The 19,290-nt window shown below is 36.9% G+C and overlaps 2 protein-coding genes across 6 annotated transcripts in view; one reads left to right on the top strand and one right to left on the bottom strand.

Moving 5' to 3' along the window:
- The window catches only part of TXNDC16 (thioredoxin domain containing 16), a 148,131-nt gene extending 141,947 nt beyond the window's left edge, over positions 1-6,184 (bottom strand). For 4 of the 5 annotated variants that reach the window (XR_008915039.1, XM_056811096.1, XM_056811095.1 and 1 more), the window contains exon 1: positions 5,636-6,155. The gene's annotated coding sequence lies outside the window, so the exon portion shown is untranslated. Of the gene's footprint in view, positions 1-5,635 lie in introns of all 5 variants that reach the window. The other variant, XM_016426324.2, reaches the window with a different exon arrangement.
- Positions 6,057-19,290, top strand: part of GPR137C (G protein-coupled receptor 137C) — a 90,642-nt gene continuing 77,408 nt past the window's right edge. Inside the window, exon 1 of the mRNA XM_007473349.3 lies at positions 6,057-6,960. Within this exon, the coding sequence (XP_007473411.2) occupies positions 6,529-6,960 (432 nt within the window). The 5' untranslated portion in view covers positions 6,057-6,528. The remainder of the gene's footprint in view (positions 6,961-19,290) is intronic.

The raw sequence follows: 19,290 nt of genomic DNA, 5'->3' as shown, positions 1-19,290 counted from the left end.
CCTTTGTTCTTTCTTATATTGTTTTTCAGCCATATTTTATTCATGACCTCATATGGAGTTGGCAAAGATACCAGAGTGCTTTGCCATGTCTTTCTGCAGCTCATTTTAGAGATGAAGAACTGAGACAAAAAGGATTAAGTGACTTCTCCAGATTCACATGTCTAGTGTCAGAGGCCAGACTTGAACTCAGGAAGAGTCTTCCTGCTGAGTCCGGCACCTAGTTGCACATTTCTTGCATATAACACTCTATATTTAGATTCTATGTCTTTTCTCTGGCTATTCCCCATGCTTATATTGCTCTCTTTACCTCAGCCTCCAGGATTCCCTTCTTTCCTTCAAGACTCAGCTACCTTCTATTGTTGCTACCAAAGTCTTCCCTTTCTTACTCCTCATTCAGTACATACAAATCTTGTATGTACATAGTTGTTTTTGAGCATATTGTCTCTCTTATAATAATGTGAACTCCTTGAGGGCAAAGATCTTTAGAACTCTCAGCATTCTACATGGTACCTCACACATAATAAGTACTTAGTAAATATGTACTAATTGAGTCATGACAAATAAGAACAACCAAGTAAAATGGATCCATGCAGTGGCTATCTCTGAAAATATGTCTCTTTTGTACCTGAATCTGACATCTTTGTGTCAGAAGTCAGTTAATATACCTTGTCTTCTGAGCATACAAGACTCCTTCATATTCACACCAAACTCCTTGTGTGTGCATATGTCTGTATATATATAGTTCATGTAGTTGATCCTCCTTTGTCAGGTGTGTGTGAAGGGAGCCCCCTCCCAGGATCACGTACTGGAGTCCTACATCACATCAGTGGGCTTGGGTCACCAGACAGTGACCTAGGCACTTGACCCCAAAATGATGGGGAAATTGATCCAGGTGTAAAGAGAAGTAATAAAAGTGGGAGTTCCAGGGAGTGGGAGGTCTCTCTATTCTCTCAGGTGCACAGCAAAAGGAAGGGGGCTGAGGGAGTCATGTAGAGAACACTCACATGGCTAGTTAGGTTTCTTTTCTCTCTGTCTGTCTTCTCTTATTCAATTAAATATTTAAAAACTCTAAGAAAATTAAAGACCAGGAGTTTAATTTAATTATTACAGGTACCAATAAGGTTGAGGGTTTTTTGGATGCCCATTTTTCTCCTATTCCCTTATTCTGTTTATATACTTTTCTTGCACACTCTAATTTTGAGAAATGGTAGGTTCCATTACCATCTGCTTTCCACACTAATATTGCCTTTTTACTAATCTTTTTCTTTTTCCTCTTAAAATCTGCAAAACAGAAACAATCTAAGCCCAGAACATGTTTGTTTTATTTGAGTCTTTAAATGCCCTTTGAAGACATTAGGATTTCAAGGGGACACATTTCTTCTCTCCCTATTAGCACACTAGCACTGCATCATCATATAGCACCTTCCAGTTATTCAATATAGTTTTCTAGGTTTATTTTTTAAAACCCTTACCTTCTGTCTTTGAACCAATATTTATTGGTTCAAAGAATGGTAACAGTTAGGCAATGGAGGTTAAGTGATTTGCCCCAGGGACACAAGAGCTAGGAAATTTCTGAGGCCAGATTTGAACATAGGACCTCCTTTCTCTAGGCTTGGCTCTCCAACCACTGAGCTACCCGGCTGCCCTGCCCCCCTTCTAGGTTTTTATTGACTCATGTTTGCATTTCAAAGTTTCTACTCAGTTCTGTTTTCCCCCCCTCAGGAATGCTTGAAATTCTTCTATTCCATTATAATTCTATTTTTCCTCCAAAGGAATTTCCTCCAAAATATTTAGTTTCTGGGTAATTCTTATGTATTATTAGTTTCTATCAGGTACTTTTTTAAATATTATATTCCAAGCTCTCTTTTTCATGAAAATTGTTGCTATCTTGCCTTGTGTGATCCTACTGTTTTCTTAGTAAATGAACTTTTTCTTTCTGTTAAGATTACTTTGACACAGATGTGAAGGTACTTGAGTCAGACAAGCCAAACGAAAGGATACAACAATAGTCCAGGCAAGAAGTGATGAGGTCCTGATGAAGGGTGATGGCTATATGAGTGGAGAGAAGGGGATAAATCAAAGTTATTTTGCAGGTAGAAACAAGATGACTTGGCAATAGGTTGGAAGTGTGGAGTGAGTGTAAATGAGACATCAAGGACATTCACGTTGAGATTGCAAACCAGGGTAGCTGCTAATCCTCTCAGTACTAGGAAAATTGAAAAGAGAGAAGATACAGAGGGAGAGGGAGGGAATGAATTCTGTTCTGGATGTGTTGAGTTAGAGATGCATACAAGATATCCAGTTCAGATGACCAAAAGACTATGCAGAACCTGTGAATAACCTGAATAAATAAACAAAATATTTTCATTGGGAAAATTTGAGGGAAAGAGGAGTTAAGAATAATAATGCTTCCCAGAAAGGGAGAGACAAAGGGAAACACTGAGAAAGAAACAGAAGAGCTTACAGGTCTTTTTAGCAAGCAGTTTATAATAGAGGCACAATTTCATATATAGTACATTTTAAGATTCTATTTTGTATACAGATGATTAATTTTTAATATTTATTAAATTTAGAATGTTAAAAAGCAAAATAAATAAATGAGTGAATCTTTACTTCAAGTATGTTGTTTACAAGCTCCACATTGCTAGATTCTGCTTTCTAAACCTTTTTTGGAGGTGAATTTATCCCATTCACTTTTAAGTTTATGATTATTAATTGTGTATTTCTCTCTATCATATCCTCTTTTACTTCCATCATTTGGCCTGGTGTTAATTTTATAATTTAGTATATAGTACTTAATAGGCAAACTAGTCTTTAATTTTCCTAACCATCTTTGCTATCTTAACCAGAAATCCTGGTTATGGTTATAAGGAAGGGTTCAGTTGATGAGTGATTTGGTTTTGCTGAACTGCCTTTTTTAGATCCTTTTTTTAATTCTTGGTTATAATATATGGCTTTCTGTTGGGAAAGGGGAGCAAAGGAAGCTGAAAATGAAACATTTGGAAACGTAGTTGATGTTTTTTTTTAAAGAATTATTAATAAAAACATTTTTCAAGAACTATTAACATTTTTAAATCAAAGTAATTTATTTTGTAAGCACATTAACTCAGAAAGTTACCCAAGTATATTGGGTATAGAACTGATAGATTATGTCTAACTCCACTAATATCTGACTCACCCAAGCAAATAATATAACTCAGCTTCTTCAGCAAAATGATTCTTCATAGGGATATTGGCTTCATGTAGTGCTTTTCTTTCTATGAAAAATATCACTAAATGGTTACTATAATCTTTGTTATAAATAAGTGAATTGGATTCTATTTATTGATTTCAATAATAGCTAGGAAAAAGTAGTACAGTTATCCCTTCCATTTTATGACTTTGATATACTGCAGATCAGCATAATAAATTAAATGGGAATTTTAGCAGAATTTTGGGGAAGCTGCAGAGCAGATGACATAAAAAGTTTATAAACTCAGGACTGTCTCTTAATTCAAATTTTACAATAAGGTACTACAAACACTCCATGAAAGAAAAAGCAAAGTTTCTCTGATTAGAAGGGTGGCCAAAATTTTTTTTGTGGATTTTCCAGATGGCAAAGGTATCCTGCCCCAATCTCTTCAATGTGGGAAATAACTATACTTCTATTCAAGATCAACAATTGTTACAAGTTCTATTCCTCACTTAACTCCAAAAAAATAATACAGCTATCATTTAAAAAAAAATACAAAGAAGCTTTACAAATATAGGGTTAAGAAATTGCTAAGTGTAACTCTAATAGTATTAACATATAGCAAAAGCAATAATTCAGAATTTCCTTTAGAAATCCATTCCCTCCTTAAATGTTAGTAATCATCTAAAACAACAGGAATTCTATAACTCTGAATATGTAAATATTTCCCTTAGGCAGAGAATTTATTTTTTTCAAATAAAAAAAAGAAGCAACACACATCCCAGTCAAGAAAGATTAAAAACCAAACTGGAGATCTAAATTTGCTTTGGTGGTTGTTATTATTTGTCCTTTGTTTTAAAAGAGGACCAATGACATAACAAGGGTAAGTTGGTTTAGCTTGTGCATGTGTTGGATTTAAATGAGGCAGAATTGCACAAAGTTCAGAAACAAGATAAGACAAGAAGCCTGGTGATGGCCCTAGGTGCAGTGTGACCTAGCTCTTTAAGTATTTCACAGCACCTATTTCAGCAGCCTTCATAGTGATTAGAACACATTGTTCCTATTCCCCCAGGAGAAGCCTTCACATGTGTAATAGGGGGAAAATGATGAAAGTGGCCATAAATCTAATACTTTTATTTAATCAAAAAGGAAGGAAAAGAGTCTACTTTCCTTGCTGCTCCATTTGACTTATTCTTTAGTCACTCTGAAATCCCATCTTTCCTCACAGTTTAACTTAACTTTTTCTACTCCCCAAATTTCAGATTGTGGTCTTTTTGGCACTACATGTCTCAAAATAAATGAGCAATATCAGTAAAAGTCAATTGGGCAAAATGAGTGAATTTTGTTTTATGATACTGGATTTTAAAAATCAAAATTTCATAGAAAACCTTACATCTTAGTATCCTAATTTTTTAAAGTAACAGTTTACACATGGAAAAATCTCTACTCTAAAAGCCAGTTTTTTGATTCTTTGATTAAAATGTCAAATGAGCAAAAATCAATAAAGTTATCTCATTAACCATACCCATAAATTTTATTTCTTCTAAAAAAGGATATTCTAAAATCAATAGAGATGGTCACTGTTGTCCTCAATCAACAAGCCTTATCCGAGTAGGAAAAACAAACTAAAAATTTAACAGCTCCCTCCAGCAGTTTATATTTTATCAGTGTAAACAACAGTAACACATTTTAGTAGTAAAACATTTCAGACTCATAAAGTCTCATGATTATTTCAAACTCGAACTATTGGTGTTGCATCAACACCTTTACTCTCCTCTTTGCTTCTTTTGCTTATCTGCCTTTTTTCTAGCCATTCATAGGTCATCTTCCCAAGTCCTCTTTTAAAGTACCTCCACTGCTCTTCCCTTCAAATCCCACTTCCCTGATTTAACTGTCCTTAAGCACAGGAATAAAGAAGATGAGATGATCCCATTTTCCTAGTTCTAGGGTCCACTTGACTTTCTTTTCTCTACTGTGGACACCTTAAAATTAGGGATGTAGGAACTTTACATTACCAACCAAACCTTAACTCTGGAACTTCCCCTAATTTCCCTCCCAATCCCCAGGAAAACTCCCAGGGAAGAGTGAGAGAAGCATCCAACTATCTCAACCAACAAATACTGCAACCTAGTCTTTAAGCAATGGTTCTTAATCTGTCATTCGTAAACTTTTTTAATAAATATTTTGAAAACCATTTCAATATTATTGGCCTTTGTCATTCTATGTATTCTACTTTATATATTTAAAAACACTCTGGAAAGGAGTAACACAAAAAAGGGCATTGGTCCTCACTACCTCCCCCCACCACCTTCAGGCTTCAGCATCTGGCTCAGCGAATGAGAGTAATGATGAAAGCCTAGGAGAGAGACAGCATAAGCACAGAGTCTGACCAGGGCGGGGGGAGTGGGGATGGGGACAAAACAAACAAACAAAAAAAAAAACACACAAACTAGCGTGACTCACCTGCCAGGGATCTCCAGGTACTGTCCCTGGCCCAGTCCCTCCACCCCGGCTGCGAAAAGGCAGCACACAAAGATGCTGCGGCCCCAGAGGAAGCAAAAAGCAAAGACTATGGAAGGGAGCCAGTGCTAGAGGCTAAATCTTCCAATTGGTAGGTCTACGTCAGGAAAGCTTGACATCCTTCACTAGATCCTAATCATTAGGGTAAAACTATGCTTAGCTGAAAGGGCCTCTCCACCGTCAACCAGTAAAAGGGAAAACAACCCTCCACAGCTTAGCCTTTCCTCACGCTTTTTACGCAAACATTTCTGAAGCCAATAGGGATCCAAAGAAGGAGGGTTAGAAGCAGCCCATAGGTGACAAAAGGCGAAGGAGTCCTCCAACGAAATAAGCTGCAGTAGCTTACTCTAGCCTAATAAGCAACGTCAATAAGGAACAGCCAAACCGAGAAAAGGAGAAAGCCACCGCCCAATCCGAAGCTGAAGCTTTCGAGCGATGGGCCCCACGGTCTATGTCCTTCCGACTTCTGCTCGCAGAAGGCGTGCCCCAGCTGAACCAATCCCGGCGAACCAGTGGTGCGGAGCGAGCTCCTCAAACGCTCCAGCTTCTCTGCCGATTGTTTTAATCCAGAGTTGTTTTTTGCAGCTGTGGAGCCGCAGAAGGAGGAGCCCAAAGCTTACCCACACACACACCCCCCCACCCTCACCCTCAGCCGCGGAAGCGGGAAGCCTCGGGGACCCGGCGGTGGCTTAGGGATCCTGTCTTTAGAGTTCCCGGAGGCTGGGGTGGGAGGGGTGTGACGAGGAAATATTCCCCCCACACACACCACCTTGATTGTGGAGGCTCCAAATTCGGTTTTTTCCTGCCCGCCGTGCCTCCCACCTTCAGTCCCTTTCATGAGGGTGACTGTCAGGGGCTCCCCAGCCGCTTTTGCGGCTGGTGGGGGGGCGACAACGACTAGCAGCAGAGTCTCGGAAGGCGAAGGAGCAGCAGCTGCCACTGTGGTGCCTAGCTCCCTGCAACTGGCGCTGAGCATCCTGCATACTTTGCTATACGCTGCCCTCTTCTCATTTGCCTACCTGCAGCTGTGGCGGCTGCTTCTTTACCGAGAGCGGCGACTGAGTTACCAGAGCCTCTGCCTCTTCCTTTGCCTTTTGTGGGCAGCACTCAGGACCACTCTTTTCTCATCTGCCTTCTCCCTGGGCGGCTCCCTGCCCCTTCTCTGGCCGCCCTCTAACCTCCATTTCTTCTCCCGCTGGCTACTCTACTGCTTTCCTTCCTGCCTCCAATTCTCCACACTCTGTCTCCTCAACCTCTACCTGGCAGAGGTAAGGAGGAGCGGAGAGAAAGGGAACTGGGACTTGGGTCTGGGAGCCTGGGGGATGTGGGGAGGGTACCAGCCATAGTCACCCAGAATGTGTATGAGAGGGAGGAGTTAATTAAGGACTCACTGGACTGGACACTAACCTGGGATTGTTGGTGAAGAATTTACCTTTTGCAATAAATTTCCTTCCATTCTAAACTTAAGAAGCTGACACTGCTGGGCAATTGAAAGGGCTACGTAGCGAAATGCTTTGTAACTTTTATCTACAAAATAAGCCTTTTGTTTAGCATCTTTACTCCTCTAAGAGAGCTGCAGCGCTAACAAAGTGGGGGAGGAGGTAGCATTTTCAGGAGCCTTTCTGAACCCGAACTGCTAAATCTGGACCACTGCCAGCCATTACGTCACCAGGCAGAGCTGTTTCTCTATTGTTGCTGCATTTCTTTTATTAGCAGCTTATGTATCCTCCTACATCTTTTTCACTATGGCTCAAGAAACGTAGTGCAATAGCTTTTCTAACGTGACAACCATGGGGTGTCAAGATATAGACCTGTCTTGGTCCTTCTTTAAAAGCATATAGAAAGCCATCATGAATGGTTGAATAAATGAACACTAATTAAGCTCTTACTTTGTGCCAAGTGTCCTCACCATTTGGTGCTTTGACAAACCTCATTAAAGTCCTCTTATTCTAATAAAAGTAAAATGCTAATTTAACTTGTGTTTATTATAAAAACCATAAAACTTTTTGCAGCAACTTGCTTTAGCTGGACTCTAATCAAATACCCCATTTCTTTATTCTGAGATACTGCTTTGTAGATTGCATTGTTATGCAGCAGTTAGCTATTTGACTCAATGACAACAGGTATGGGAGCCCGAGGTTGTCATATATGCTTATGTGACATGTGCTTTCAGTACCTTAAAAATTCCCAAATGATGCAAAAAAGAGGGGGGTTGGGGAACCTAGGAGACCTTTTGTCTATAAAAAGAAATATAATCTACTCCACCATACACTAATTCTGGTTTATACTAATATTGTATTTTTAATCAACAAGCATTTACCATCAACTATGTGCCAGGTTTTATGCTAGATGTTGAGAATACAAATAAAAGGTGGGCTAGCCCTTATCCTCATGGAGCTTTTTCAGACAAAAGATATATAATATGGTATCAGATAAGTAAATACATGAAATATACCAAATAAGTACACTAAGTGAGGCTAGTTTGGATGGAACAGAGTATGTGAGGGAAAATGATGTCTAATCAGCCTGGAAAGATAGAGTCAAGAGAGTAATAGACTTTAAATGCCAAAAAAAAGTAACGTGTTTTAACCTACAGGTGATAGGGAACCACAAGAATCTTTTTAGCAGAGACTTGACATGGTCAAAACTGAGCCATGGAAATATTAACTCAGCAGCTATATATAAGAGAGGAGTTTATTAGTGTATATGAGCATTTAACTTTCAATTATCAATGAGAGACAGTGAGCATAATATGAAAAGTTATAACTTCAGCCTCCTATACTTCTAACTATTTAAAGAATCATTAACCTAAAAAACATCCTGTTTCATTAAAAAAAAAACAGAGAGGGGAAAAACAAGAAAATTCCAAGTCATGTCATGTTTAAAACTGAGGCATTAAGCAAGAGAAACAAATGCCAAGGGTAATAATGAATTGGATGATCAACCCTGAAATGAATATTCTGTGTATATTGGTCTTTGACTTTTTAAGAAACTGCAAGAGTCCTTTCATCTTCATTTTCCTATTACACATTCTCCTTCCTTCTACCACTCCTGATAAGAGAATGATATCCTATTTTTTACATTGCTTAAATGAGACACTGATATTTTAAGTGCCACAAATTTCAAATGGCCTTTATACTAATGTTAGCATTCTAGGTTCATTCAGACATTCAAATGGTATTTATGCAATGTTAGCATTATAGGCCTGCAATCATTGTAATAATATATTGGAACAGGGTTTATTTGGTTTAAACACTAAATTTATGAATTCTATTTTGCAGAAGAAAAAATAATGGCATTTGTAGTCTAAACTCAAAACTTTCAAATTATACTTCCATAATATGATACTTTGAAATATTGGAATTAGATCATCTGACCTAAAAATCCAGTAAATTATGAACTTCTGAGAAGAACCCTAACTATTTGGGAGTTGGAGGAACTACCCTTGAAAAGTGATAGTCAAGTTAATAGTAGAAAGAATTTGAAGAGCTCTACAATATTGTACAAACCAAACTTTTTTCAAACTATTCTAAGTTTGAAACTTAAACTATAAGTTTCTACTTAAAAATAGAATTCTAATTAAAAATCACTTACCTAATCAGTTAAAAATAAGTAATGATTATAAATTTAGAACTGATAGGTACCTTAGAGTTCATCTAGGTCATTTTACAGATGAAGGAAATAATAATATAACTTAACTAAAATCACATAAGCAAATATCAGAGCAAAAAAAGGATAATAGTATTTATAGTATTATACTATAATAGTATTATAAGGATTATATTATATATTTTTAATGATAATAGTATTTATAAAGTGCTTTTAAGATTTGCAAAATGTTTTTACATGGGGAGCAACTAGGTAACTCAATGAATTGAGGTCAAGGCCTAGAGATGGGAGGTCCTAGGTTCAAATCTGGCCTCAGATATCTCCTAGCTATGTGACCATGGGCAAGTCACTTAACTTCCATTGCCTAGCCCTTACTGCTCTTCTGCTATGAACCAATACATAGTATTGATTCTAAGACAGGAAGTAAGAGGTTGTTGGATTTTTAAAAATGTTTTTACATGTTCTTATTTGAGTATCCATGGTAATCATGTATAGTAAGTACTATTATTATCCCTACTTTACAGATATGAAAGCTGAGTTTGAGAGAGGTTAAAGTGACTTCCCCAGGATCATACAGTTAATTAAATGTCCAGGGCAGGATTCAAACTTGGGTCTGTCTAATTCTAAGCCAGCATTTTTCTACCATATCACCTAGGTGCTTCAAAGAAGAACCAATATCTTCTGACTCCAAATTTAATGTTAAACTTTTTAAAAATTCAGATGTAATTCAGATATGACTATTTTACTTGTCTTTCTTACTAATTTTATTCCTAATAAGTGAGGATTTAATGTATAGTTAAACAGATATCATATCATAATGGATAGAAAACCAGCCTCAAAGCAGGAAGACCTGGTTTTAAGACTCGTTTCACACATACTATTTGTATAATCCTGGGCAAGTGACTTAATTTTTCAGGGTCACAGACAATGTTATAAGCAGTGATGGAGAACCTTTTAGAGACCAAGTGCCCTCACTCCACATGTGAACCAACCCCTTACCCCAGAAAAGGGAGGAAAGAAGTACTCCCATTGGGCAGCTAGACAGAGGGATGAATCACAAGAGAAATGTCCTCAGGTGCAGTTGAGAGAGGGAAGGGAACAACCCTCTCCAGCATACTGTGGCACAAGTGCCATAGGTTCGCCAACAAGGCTCTAAGACTATATGATGCAGACAAGATACAGACCTGCAATGGTACAAAGTGTTTCACTACCAAGGGGTTTTCTGTGCTAATGAAATTATAGGGCTGGTGAAGAAAAGCTTTGAGATAACAAATATGTGAGTGATATCAGATTTTCACTGGACCAAATATCCCCTGTATTTATAAGTAAATTTAATAATGTATTTCTAAATCTGCCCTCATTATAAAAAATGCTTAAGTAAGCAAAACTAAGCAACATAATGACTGCCCTTAATTATGTCTAAAATAATTTCCCTCTCTCCAATAACTCAGTATCTGTTCCCAGGACTAAGATTAGTCATTACAATTTCTAAGAGTTGGGTTTTCTTTTAGTATTATCACTTACATTATTTTAGTATTCTGCTTACTTCATTCTGAATAAGTTCATATAAATCTTCCCATGCTTTTATCTCTTAGTATAATAGATCATTTCCTTTATATACTATGATTTTTTTAGCTGTTACGCACACAATGGAACCTACTTTGTTTTTAGTTTTTTGTTACCAAAAAATTGATACTATGACTACTTTGTTATAAGTATATTCCTGGTGTGATATAAAATCTTTTCCTTTATTTCTTTTAAAAATGTACATATAAATAATTAAGAAAACTGAATTGGTATTTTTGCATTTAACTGGCTTTCTTATCAAGCTTATAGTCAGTGAGTGTTTTGACGGGACTTCAACAGGGAGGAATGCTCAGGAAAGTTTTAAGTTGCTTTACAAAATAGCCAAAGGCTGGGGCACTTTAGAGTGGTAGTAATATCTGTTCAGAATGGTGGTCTCCATTCTCAAGCAGTCTGTAGCTTGGGCAGGATAAGTTTATATATGTGTGTATATGTATGTTTGTCTGGGTATGTACTATATGTATATATTCATATAAATGTTTACATGTATTATATATACATATATATGTATTCTCCTCCTATGATATATGACCCAGTGAAAGTAACAAAAGAGATGTGTTTATTACAAATCAGTTTTGGGTAAAAAATTGCTATGTGGGGGCTACAGAGTACTCATGTTGGGCTCTAGGCACCTAGCCAAAAAAAAGTTATTTATTAACACAAGAAAGAAGATGCTTAAAATGTTACAAAGGAAAGAATATGTACTTTAACATAGCCATTTATGTTGTAAAGATTAAAATTTAGGGGAGACTGGGGAGACTGAGGCATCTGAGGCAGGTAGAAATTAGTTTCTCTCTGCAAGGAGTATTATATTTTTTTAGAGGTTTATTGAAGATTAAGGATTAAAGAAAATACAGGATAAGAAACCCATGTCCAGGCCATAGAGTGGCCTAGACACAACCTCACCTACATTATGAAAAAAAGCCACATCTGCCCCAAAACGGAAGTCCAACACCCAAGAGCCTGAGAGAGCTTTTGAATCAGCTTAAATACCTTCTCGATCTCGGCCCAGGTGAGATTAAAAGGCATTTTGGGGAAGTGGAGCAAGGAATTGTGGGGATTGTAGTCCTGTATTTGAGTCTATTTTTTACATTTCTCCATGTGATCATTTTGGAAAAATTAATTTTTTCCCAAAAGGATCATAAAAACATAATCAACTTAAAAGATTACAATAATGTGAGGATAAGAGAGAAAAAAAAGAATAAAACCAATAATTGCTGAGCGCATTGACAAAAAGCCGTTAGGGGGCAGTCCCCTTTAGCATGAAAGTATACATACAAATAAATGTTCAATCAACCACACCTAAAGTTCAATTTGATCTTGTGCAGCTTGTGGTCTGGAGGCTTCTTCATGGTGGCTTCTCCAACAGTTCAGTTTCTGGATTCAGAGAAGTAGCATCTTCTTTACCTAAAATTCTTCTCAAAAGGAATTTAAACTTTGCAATTTAAATAATATTTTTTTACATTTCCCTGTGTTGTGGGTGATTGAAAGATTCAGAATCAGTTAGGAATGCATGGCTGAGGTATGAGGTATATGAATCAATTGGCAAGAGATATTAAAAAGACATCAGAAAAATCAAAAAGAAAAGAAAAATCTCTGGATGAAAATATAGACTATCAAAGTCTTATGTGTAAAAATTCCAAGTAAAAGAAAAATAAATGTATAACAGGTCCTTGAATCAGGGCCCAATCAAAATGATCTAAGCAATGATGCATTTACCCAGTCAGTAGCCAGGACTACAGAAAGGTACCACACTATGAAAGGCAGAAAAGGGGACCAGATTATAGGAGCCAAGGTTTTGGGGATACTCGTCTGTGAGTATCTTCAGAGTGAGTGTGGACACAAGGAAAGCCTATATCTTAACACATATTAAACATAGTAACCTCGAGTCTTCACACTAGGTTCAAGACCTTTGTATTGGCCTGGGAGTGCATGAATCCATCCTGGATTTGCTTTTCTTTGGCTCTGTGCAATGGCTCTTGTGTGTATCTCTTGTCCTGGAATCAGACAGAATCATTAAGCAAAGTCCCATAATTTTTTTTAAATAATTAGTGGCATTGTTTTTATAGTCACAAGCTTTTTAGGGCATGCATTAGCAAATGTATTTCAAACTTGTAGCACTGAAAAGTCAAAAAGTTAAAGAAAATCTTAATGCTGGTGACATGTGCTTCAAATATAAAAAGGAGAGAAAAAATAATTTAAAAAACCTGAAAAAAGTATATTGCACATGCAAGAAAAATATAATAATAAAAGAGCTTTAAAAAACTCAAAAAATATAGCTTATAATCATTGACACTCTGTGTCAGCTAAGAAAATATAAAATGCAAGAATTTCTCACCAAAAATGAGATCCATTTCCTCTTAATATCTAGCCATGATCACTGTGAGTAGAAGGCAAATGAATTGAACAAGATTAACAATTTTTTCATTTTTTAAAAAATACATTAGGTACAAATATGTAGATATCAAAATCCCCAAATTCTCAATAGCCTAATTAATTACAATAGCAAACAAACACACTTTCATATTTCACATAAGTTGCTGTATGACATTTTTAAACCTATGAATTGATGGACATTTGTCACAATTTTTACAAACATAGCAATCCTTCAACCTTGGTATTTAAACATATTTTTAAACAAAGTGAAACTCATCTTGGGTTTAGAACATAATCAAGAAATCTATATATCATTCTGGTGCAAGTAAAATAGTGAGCTGAAGAGTATAAATAAAGGGGTGCTCCTTTTTTGGAGGCTTTTAGGGATACAAATGCCCTGAGAATAACTGCCCAACTTCCATTCACATGTGGGAAGGTTGGGGGTTATAAAATGAATTTCACTTCAGCTACAATTGGCAAAAATAACCAGATTGTAAAAAAAAATTCCAAAAATCATATTTAAAAAACCCTTAAAATCAAATCATTTGAGGTATTTAGCACATTAAAATTTCCAAAGGTTGTTAATACAATTATAACCAGTTCTGAAGTCCATCTATGTGATAATTTACAAAGTCAAAATAGAAAGGCTGTTTTTTCATATATGGGCTTATTCACAACAATATTTTCAGCACAGTTATAGGGGAAAAACAACAGAATTTCAAAACTCAGTACATTCAAAATAAATTCAATCAACCTTCAGTTCAAGCAGAATAATATTGAATCCAGTAATATATGAACTTAAAATCACAAAGTTAAACCATAACAAAAAATGCAATAGAATACAGAGATTTTTTATAAACCATTGGAGTTTGAAATGCCTTAGAATATAGCCTTTAGTCTTTAAAGTTCCTTAGGTGTGTTTATCCATTTAAATGTCTATTGTCCAAAGGTAGTGTAGTAAGAGCTAGGTAATGGGTTTCAAAGGACCCGTCCAGGGCCCCACAGCTGGGAAGTATCTGAGGCCAGATTTTAACCCAGGACCAAATGTCTTTATGTCTGGCTATCAGATCGCTGAGCCACCCATTTGCCTCCCCAAAGTTAAAGTTGAATCTTTGGGCTGAGTCTGCTCCCTGACAGGCAGGTAAAATCAATGAAATTACCAGAACAGTCAAAAATCCTTTTAAACAGCCCATTGCTTTTTAAGTTTCTGTTTGAAAAAATCTGTTTCTTCTCTCTAGTCTCTCTTTCCCCTCTCCCCTGATATGATCCCTCCTCCTGCCCCAGTCCACGTGGAGCCCACATGGAGTCAATACCCTGTTTGCTCAGAGGCTTAGCCTAAGGGAAAATTGCCAGTTCTTCTTTCCCTCTCCTCTCTCCCCTCCGCCCCCGTGGCCAATACTGTTACCAGCTGGTCGAAATGAGTCCTGAGCGATCTGCTCCAAGGATCTGGGTGATGAGCCAATTGGGGTCGTGCTCATGGGTCTGGGGCGCAGAAATAGGCAGGCAGCGGGCCGGCAAGAGGCCAGGAGCAGGAGCTGGAGCGGCTGCGGGGGTGGGCAAGGCCGGGACCAGGTACCAGGTGAGGACGATCAGGGCTGCAAGGCTGCAGGCAAGAAGCGATGGGGCTGAGCCAGGTGGGGTGGGCAGCAAACGCAACAGGTCCGGAGCCTGTAGCAGCTTTGCAAGGGTAGAAAACCTTGGCCAGATAGATATGGCTCAAAAAAAAAATTTCTAGGTACTAGATATTAAAGATTAAATCAGAAAATTGAGAGTTTTTTCTCCCAAAGTGGTTACGCCAACTGTAAAGATTAAAATTTAGGGGAGACTGGGGAGACTGAGGCATCTGAGGCAGGTAGAAATTAGTTTCTCTCTGCAAGGAGTATTATATTTTTTTAGAGGTTTATTGAAGATTAAGGATTAAAGAAAATACAGGATAAGAAACCCATGTCCAGGCCATAGAGTGGCCTAGACACAACCTCACCTACATTATGAAAAAAAGCCACATCTGCCCCAGAACGGAAGTCCAACACCCAAGAGCCTGAGAGAGCTTTTGAATCAGCTTAAATACCTTCTCGATCTCGGCCCAGGTGAGATTACAAGGCATTTTGGGGAAGTGGAGCAAGGAATTGTGGGGATTGTAGTCCTGTATTCGAGTCTATTTTTTACAATGTCAAGGGGTTCTAAGGGATCCTGACAAATATTCAGGGGTCCCAAAGGGATTTGGAGAATGAAACGTGGGGAGGATGATACATGTCAGGAGAACCAATGAAGCTGGTAGCAATCAGAGGCAAGGTTTATTGATCACAGCTAGTATTTTCTGGAGAAAGTGACGAAGGCTAAGGGATTAGGTAAACTTTTTGCAGGGACAATGGTTAGTAATGATTTATAGTCTTAGTACAGTGACTTAGTTTACCTCACTGAAACTTAGAGTTTTCTATACAATAATAATTCAATATGTCAGTGTGTAACCATCTAGCAGAGTTTCTCACAGAATTCTTGCACCAGTGATTTTTGGAAGAACATCTAGTATTTGTGAAGGGGTTGAATTAAGTTCTTATGCTGGGGGGGAAGCTATGTGTCTGGCTATAGTTAGCTGATGACTATGATTTTACTGGGGCCTATTCTCACTACTGGGGGCTACACATTTACACTAAAGGAAAGGAAACAGTGTCCTCTTTATTAGTTAATTACCTTTTGTTAAGCCTCTACTACCCATTTTATTAGATGGAATAAAGAGAAGAGAATAGTTTCTGAAACCATTCCAGGGCCTCTAGAGTTCTCTTTTGTAAAATGATGAGGGAGAAAGAAGGGAAAAAAAATTTTAGTAGACAGACTTTATTAAGTTGCCCCTGAAGTATGTGCTGAAAGATAGCAAAAACAAAAAACAAACAAACAAAAAAAACCCACACACAAAAAAAAAAAACACTAAAAACTGGCAAATGTAGAACAAAATGAAGTGATTCTATTCTCTCTAAAATCCACATTCAACAGTAGATCAGACTTGAATGAAATTGAAACAAGACAAGAATTTTTTTCCTGCAACTTAGCCTTCTCTGTCTGAATTATAATGAATCCCAGAGCTATATAGCAAGAATCCAATCTAAACGCTTTATCAAACATTCAAAAGTACAACCAGTACTCTAGCTGTACCAATATTTCTTAGGGAAGATAATTTTTTTAATTATCTGATTTAAAAACAATAGTGTTTTAAAGAGACTTAATATCACTTACTAATTTTGGAGTTCCCTGGCACATACTAACATCATCAGTTAAACTAAGGCCTATTTGAACATTTTAGGGTGGGATTCAAATTCTTACACAACGAATTATGTGGCTTTCTTTGGACAAGCCATTTTATCTTTTTTATCCTATTTCCTCTATGAAGTGTAAGGTAAATAATACAAGCATTATCCCCAAAATGCTTTTGGAGAAAATACTTTGTAAATATATATCATCAATGTGAATGCTCCTTTCATTAGCATAATTTTATTTATACCTTCTCAACCTTGTCCATGTGTTATAAAGTCTTCATAAAGGATCTCCCCAACAACATCTTAGAGAGCAATACAGAACTTAAACTATAATTTTTTTTCTTCTTTCTATTATAGCTGTCCATTATTTTATTGGTTACATATTCTCTTATGTCATTTCTGGCATGTAGGTGGAAAAAGATAATAATATTACAGACTATGCCAATTTTATCTCTTAAGATTACTCTGGCTCATCAATAATTTAAATTTTTATAAATGAATGTTCTAGGATTCACAACATAATTATTATAGCATTTACATAGTGTGTTAAGGTTTACAAAGCATTTTACATGTTACTTTATTTGATATATACAACTATATTTCATTTCTGGGGAAATATTTTTTAAAACATGGGGTTTAAGATATGATCATAACAAAACAGTAATGCAAATGGGAAGAACAATAATAAAAACTCAAAAGCTTGTCTCTCGACAGTAGTTCAGAAAATGTACCTCTCTTTTTCCTTTGATTGGAAGGGACTTAAAGGTGTTAAGTATATACTGACATACTCAATTGAAGAGTTGATTTTTCTGAAATGATTTTTTTTTTGCTCCTATTTTATTCTTGGTTACAAAGTGGATAGAGTGCCAGGTCAGCAAGACTTCTCTTTCTGAATTCAATCAAATCTGACCTTAGACACTAGCTGTGTGACCCTGGGCAAGTCACTGAACCCTGTTGGCCTCAGTTTCCTCATCTGTAAAATGAGCTGGAAAAGGAAATGGCAAACCACTCCAATATCTTTGCCGAGAAAATACCAAAAGGGATTTCAAAGAGTAGAAAAAACTGAAAATGTCTAAAGAAAGGTGATGTGACAAACAAAATATATCCATGAATTTTAAAATAATTGGTGGGTTTTATTTAACTTCAGTGAATAACTTGGGATCATCTAAAGCATTATGTAGTTTCCCAAATGCAATCCTGCTCTCTGTTCTTTTATTCAATTCTAGATCCAGTTCATTTTCTGTTTGCAGTGCTTATCTTAGCTGCCTATACAATCCACTAAATCTGCCCATCTACTTATAGTAAGATTATTAGAGTAATCTCTTGAATGATATATATGTATTTGGTCCAATATATTGAACTGCCTTTAAGCACCATGTCATTTTCTAGAAGATTGCCATCTGCTTCAATGCCATCTTAATGCATCAAAGTAAGACTTTTATAGAAACAAAGGATTTATTCTTCCATATATTGTTAGCATATCTAAATAGTACATGGAAGGAATCAAAAACTTCTGGAGGAGCTTTTCATCTGTTTTTTTTTTTTTTTGGTATTAGTGTCACACAAAAAAGCCTGCCTGGAAGGAGGGAGTATGAGAGGGAAGGGTAGCCATTTAAAGAAGAAAACAAGCATTTCTTAAATGGGGTTAATGGTACTCAAAGATCAGAGAAGGTTTTATGAGACAGCTAGGTGGTGAAGTAGGTAGAGTACTGGTCCTAGAATCAGAAAGACCTGAGTCAAATTCAGCCTCAGACACTGAAGAGTTGTGTGATTGAACAAGTCACTTAACCTTTATTTGCCTCTGTTTTATCATCTATAAAATGAGGATAATAATATTACCTCCCTCCCAAAGTTGTGAGCATTAAATGAGATAATAATTATAAAACATGTAATGTAATACCTGGCACATAGTAGTGCTATATAACTATTAGCTATTATTATTATGGAAGAGATGGCCTCTAAGCCCCAAAGAAATGTAATAGCCCTGAAAGGTTGTGGATGAGGAAGAAACTACATGACCTACATGAGGGATAGCTTTCAGGAATAGCTCATACTCCAGTTTAGCAAAAATGTAGAGTGCACCAAGGGGGAATGAGAATAAAAAAATAAGAGAAAGCTAGAAAGATAAGATGAAGCTAAGTTCTAGGGAACATTAAATACCAGACTGAAGACTTTTTTTCAATCTGAGGAATAATATTATTTTGGCAGCCAGCTACTGAACTCCCAGAGAAAGGAGGAATGACATAGAGGCCAGTAGATTTATCTACTTGCTTACTGTTGAATGACAGTGCCCCATTTCATTCTAATATCAGACCTAAACTAGAAGGTCTAAGACATACCCCTACAACATACCTTCTGTTCCCTCTGCCCATGTGAATACAGGTGATAAAATGAGGCACTTATAGTCATTCAGCAGTTACCAAGTAGACAAGACTGTAGATCAGTAGAGCTAACTTCAAATTAGAAGAGGTTCTAAAGGTACCTTTGAACGTGGGTAACGGAAGTTCTCTCATCTGCTATGTAGGATTCTTCTTCCTGGGCTAGTGTGTTGAGGGTCCTGGAGGCATGAGAAAAGCAGCCAGCCTGGAGGTAGGTAACCAAAGATAGAATATCTTCTAGAGAAAGAAAAGTTTCTATGAGCACCAGGAAATAGAACAGCCAAAGAGATGTACAATGAAGAATTGAAACAACAGAGTGAAGATTACAAAGGGATGGAAGGGCAAAGGAACATGAACACTATAGAAGGAATAGAACTAAAATGGATTGGAATGAGTGCTG

The sequence above is a fragment of the Monodelphis domestica genome, chromosome 1 (assembly GCF_027887165.1).
Source record: "Monodelphis domestica isolate mMonDom1 chromosome 1, mMonDom1.pri, whole genome shotgun sequence".
NCBI lineage: Eukaryota > Metazoa > Chordata > Mammalia > Didelphimorphia > Didelphidae > Monodelphis > Monodelphis domestica.
The sequence above is the reverse complement of the archived record's forward strand: the minus strand, read 5'-3'. Positions and strand labels throughout refer to the sequence as shown.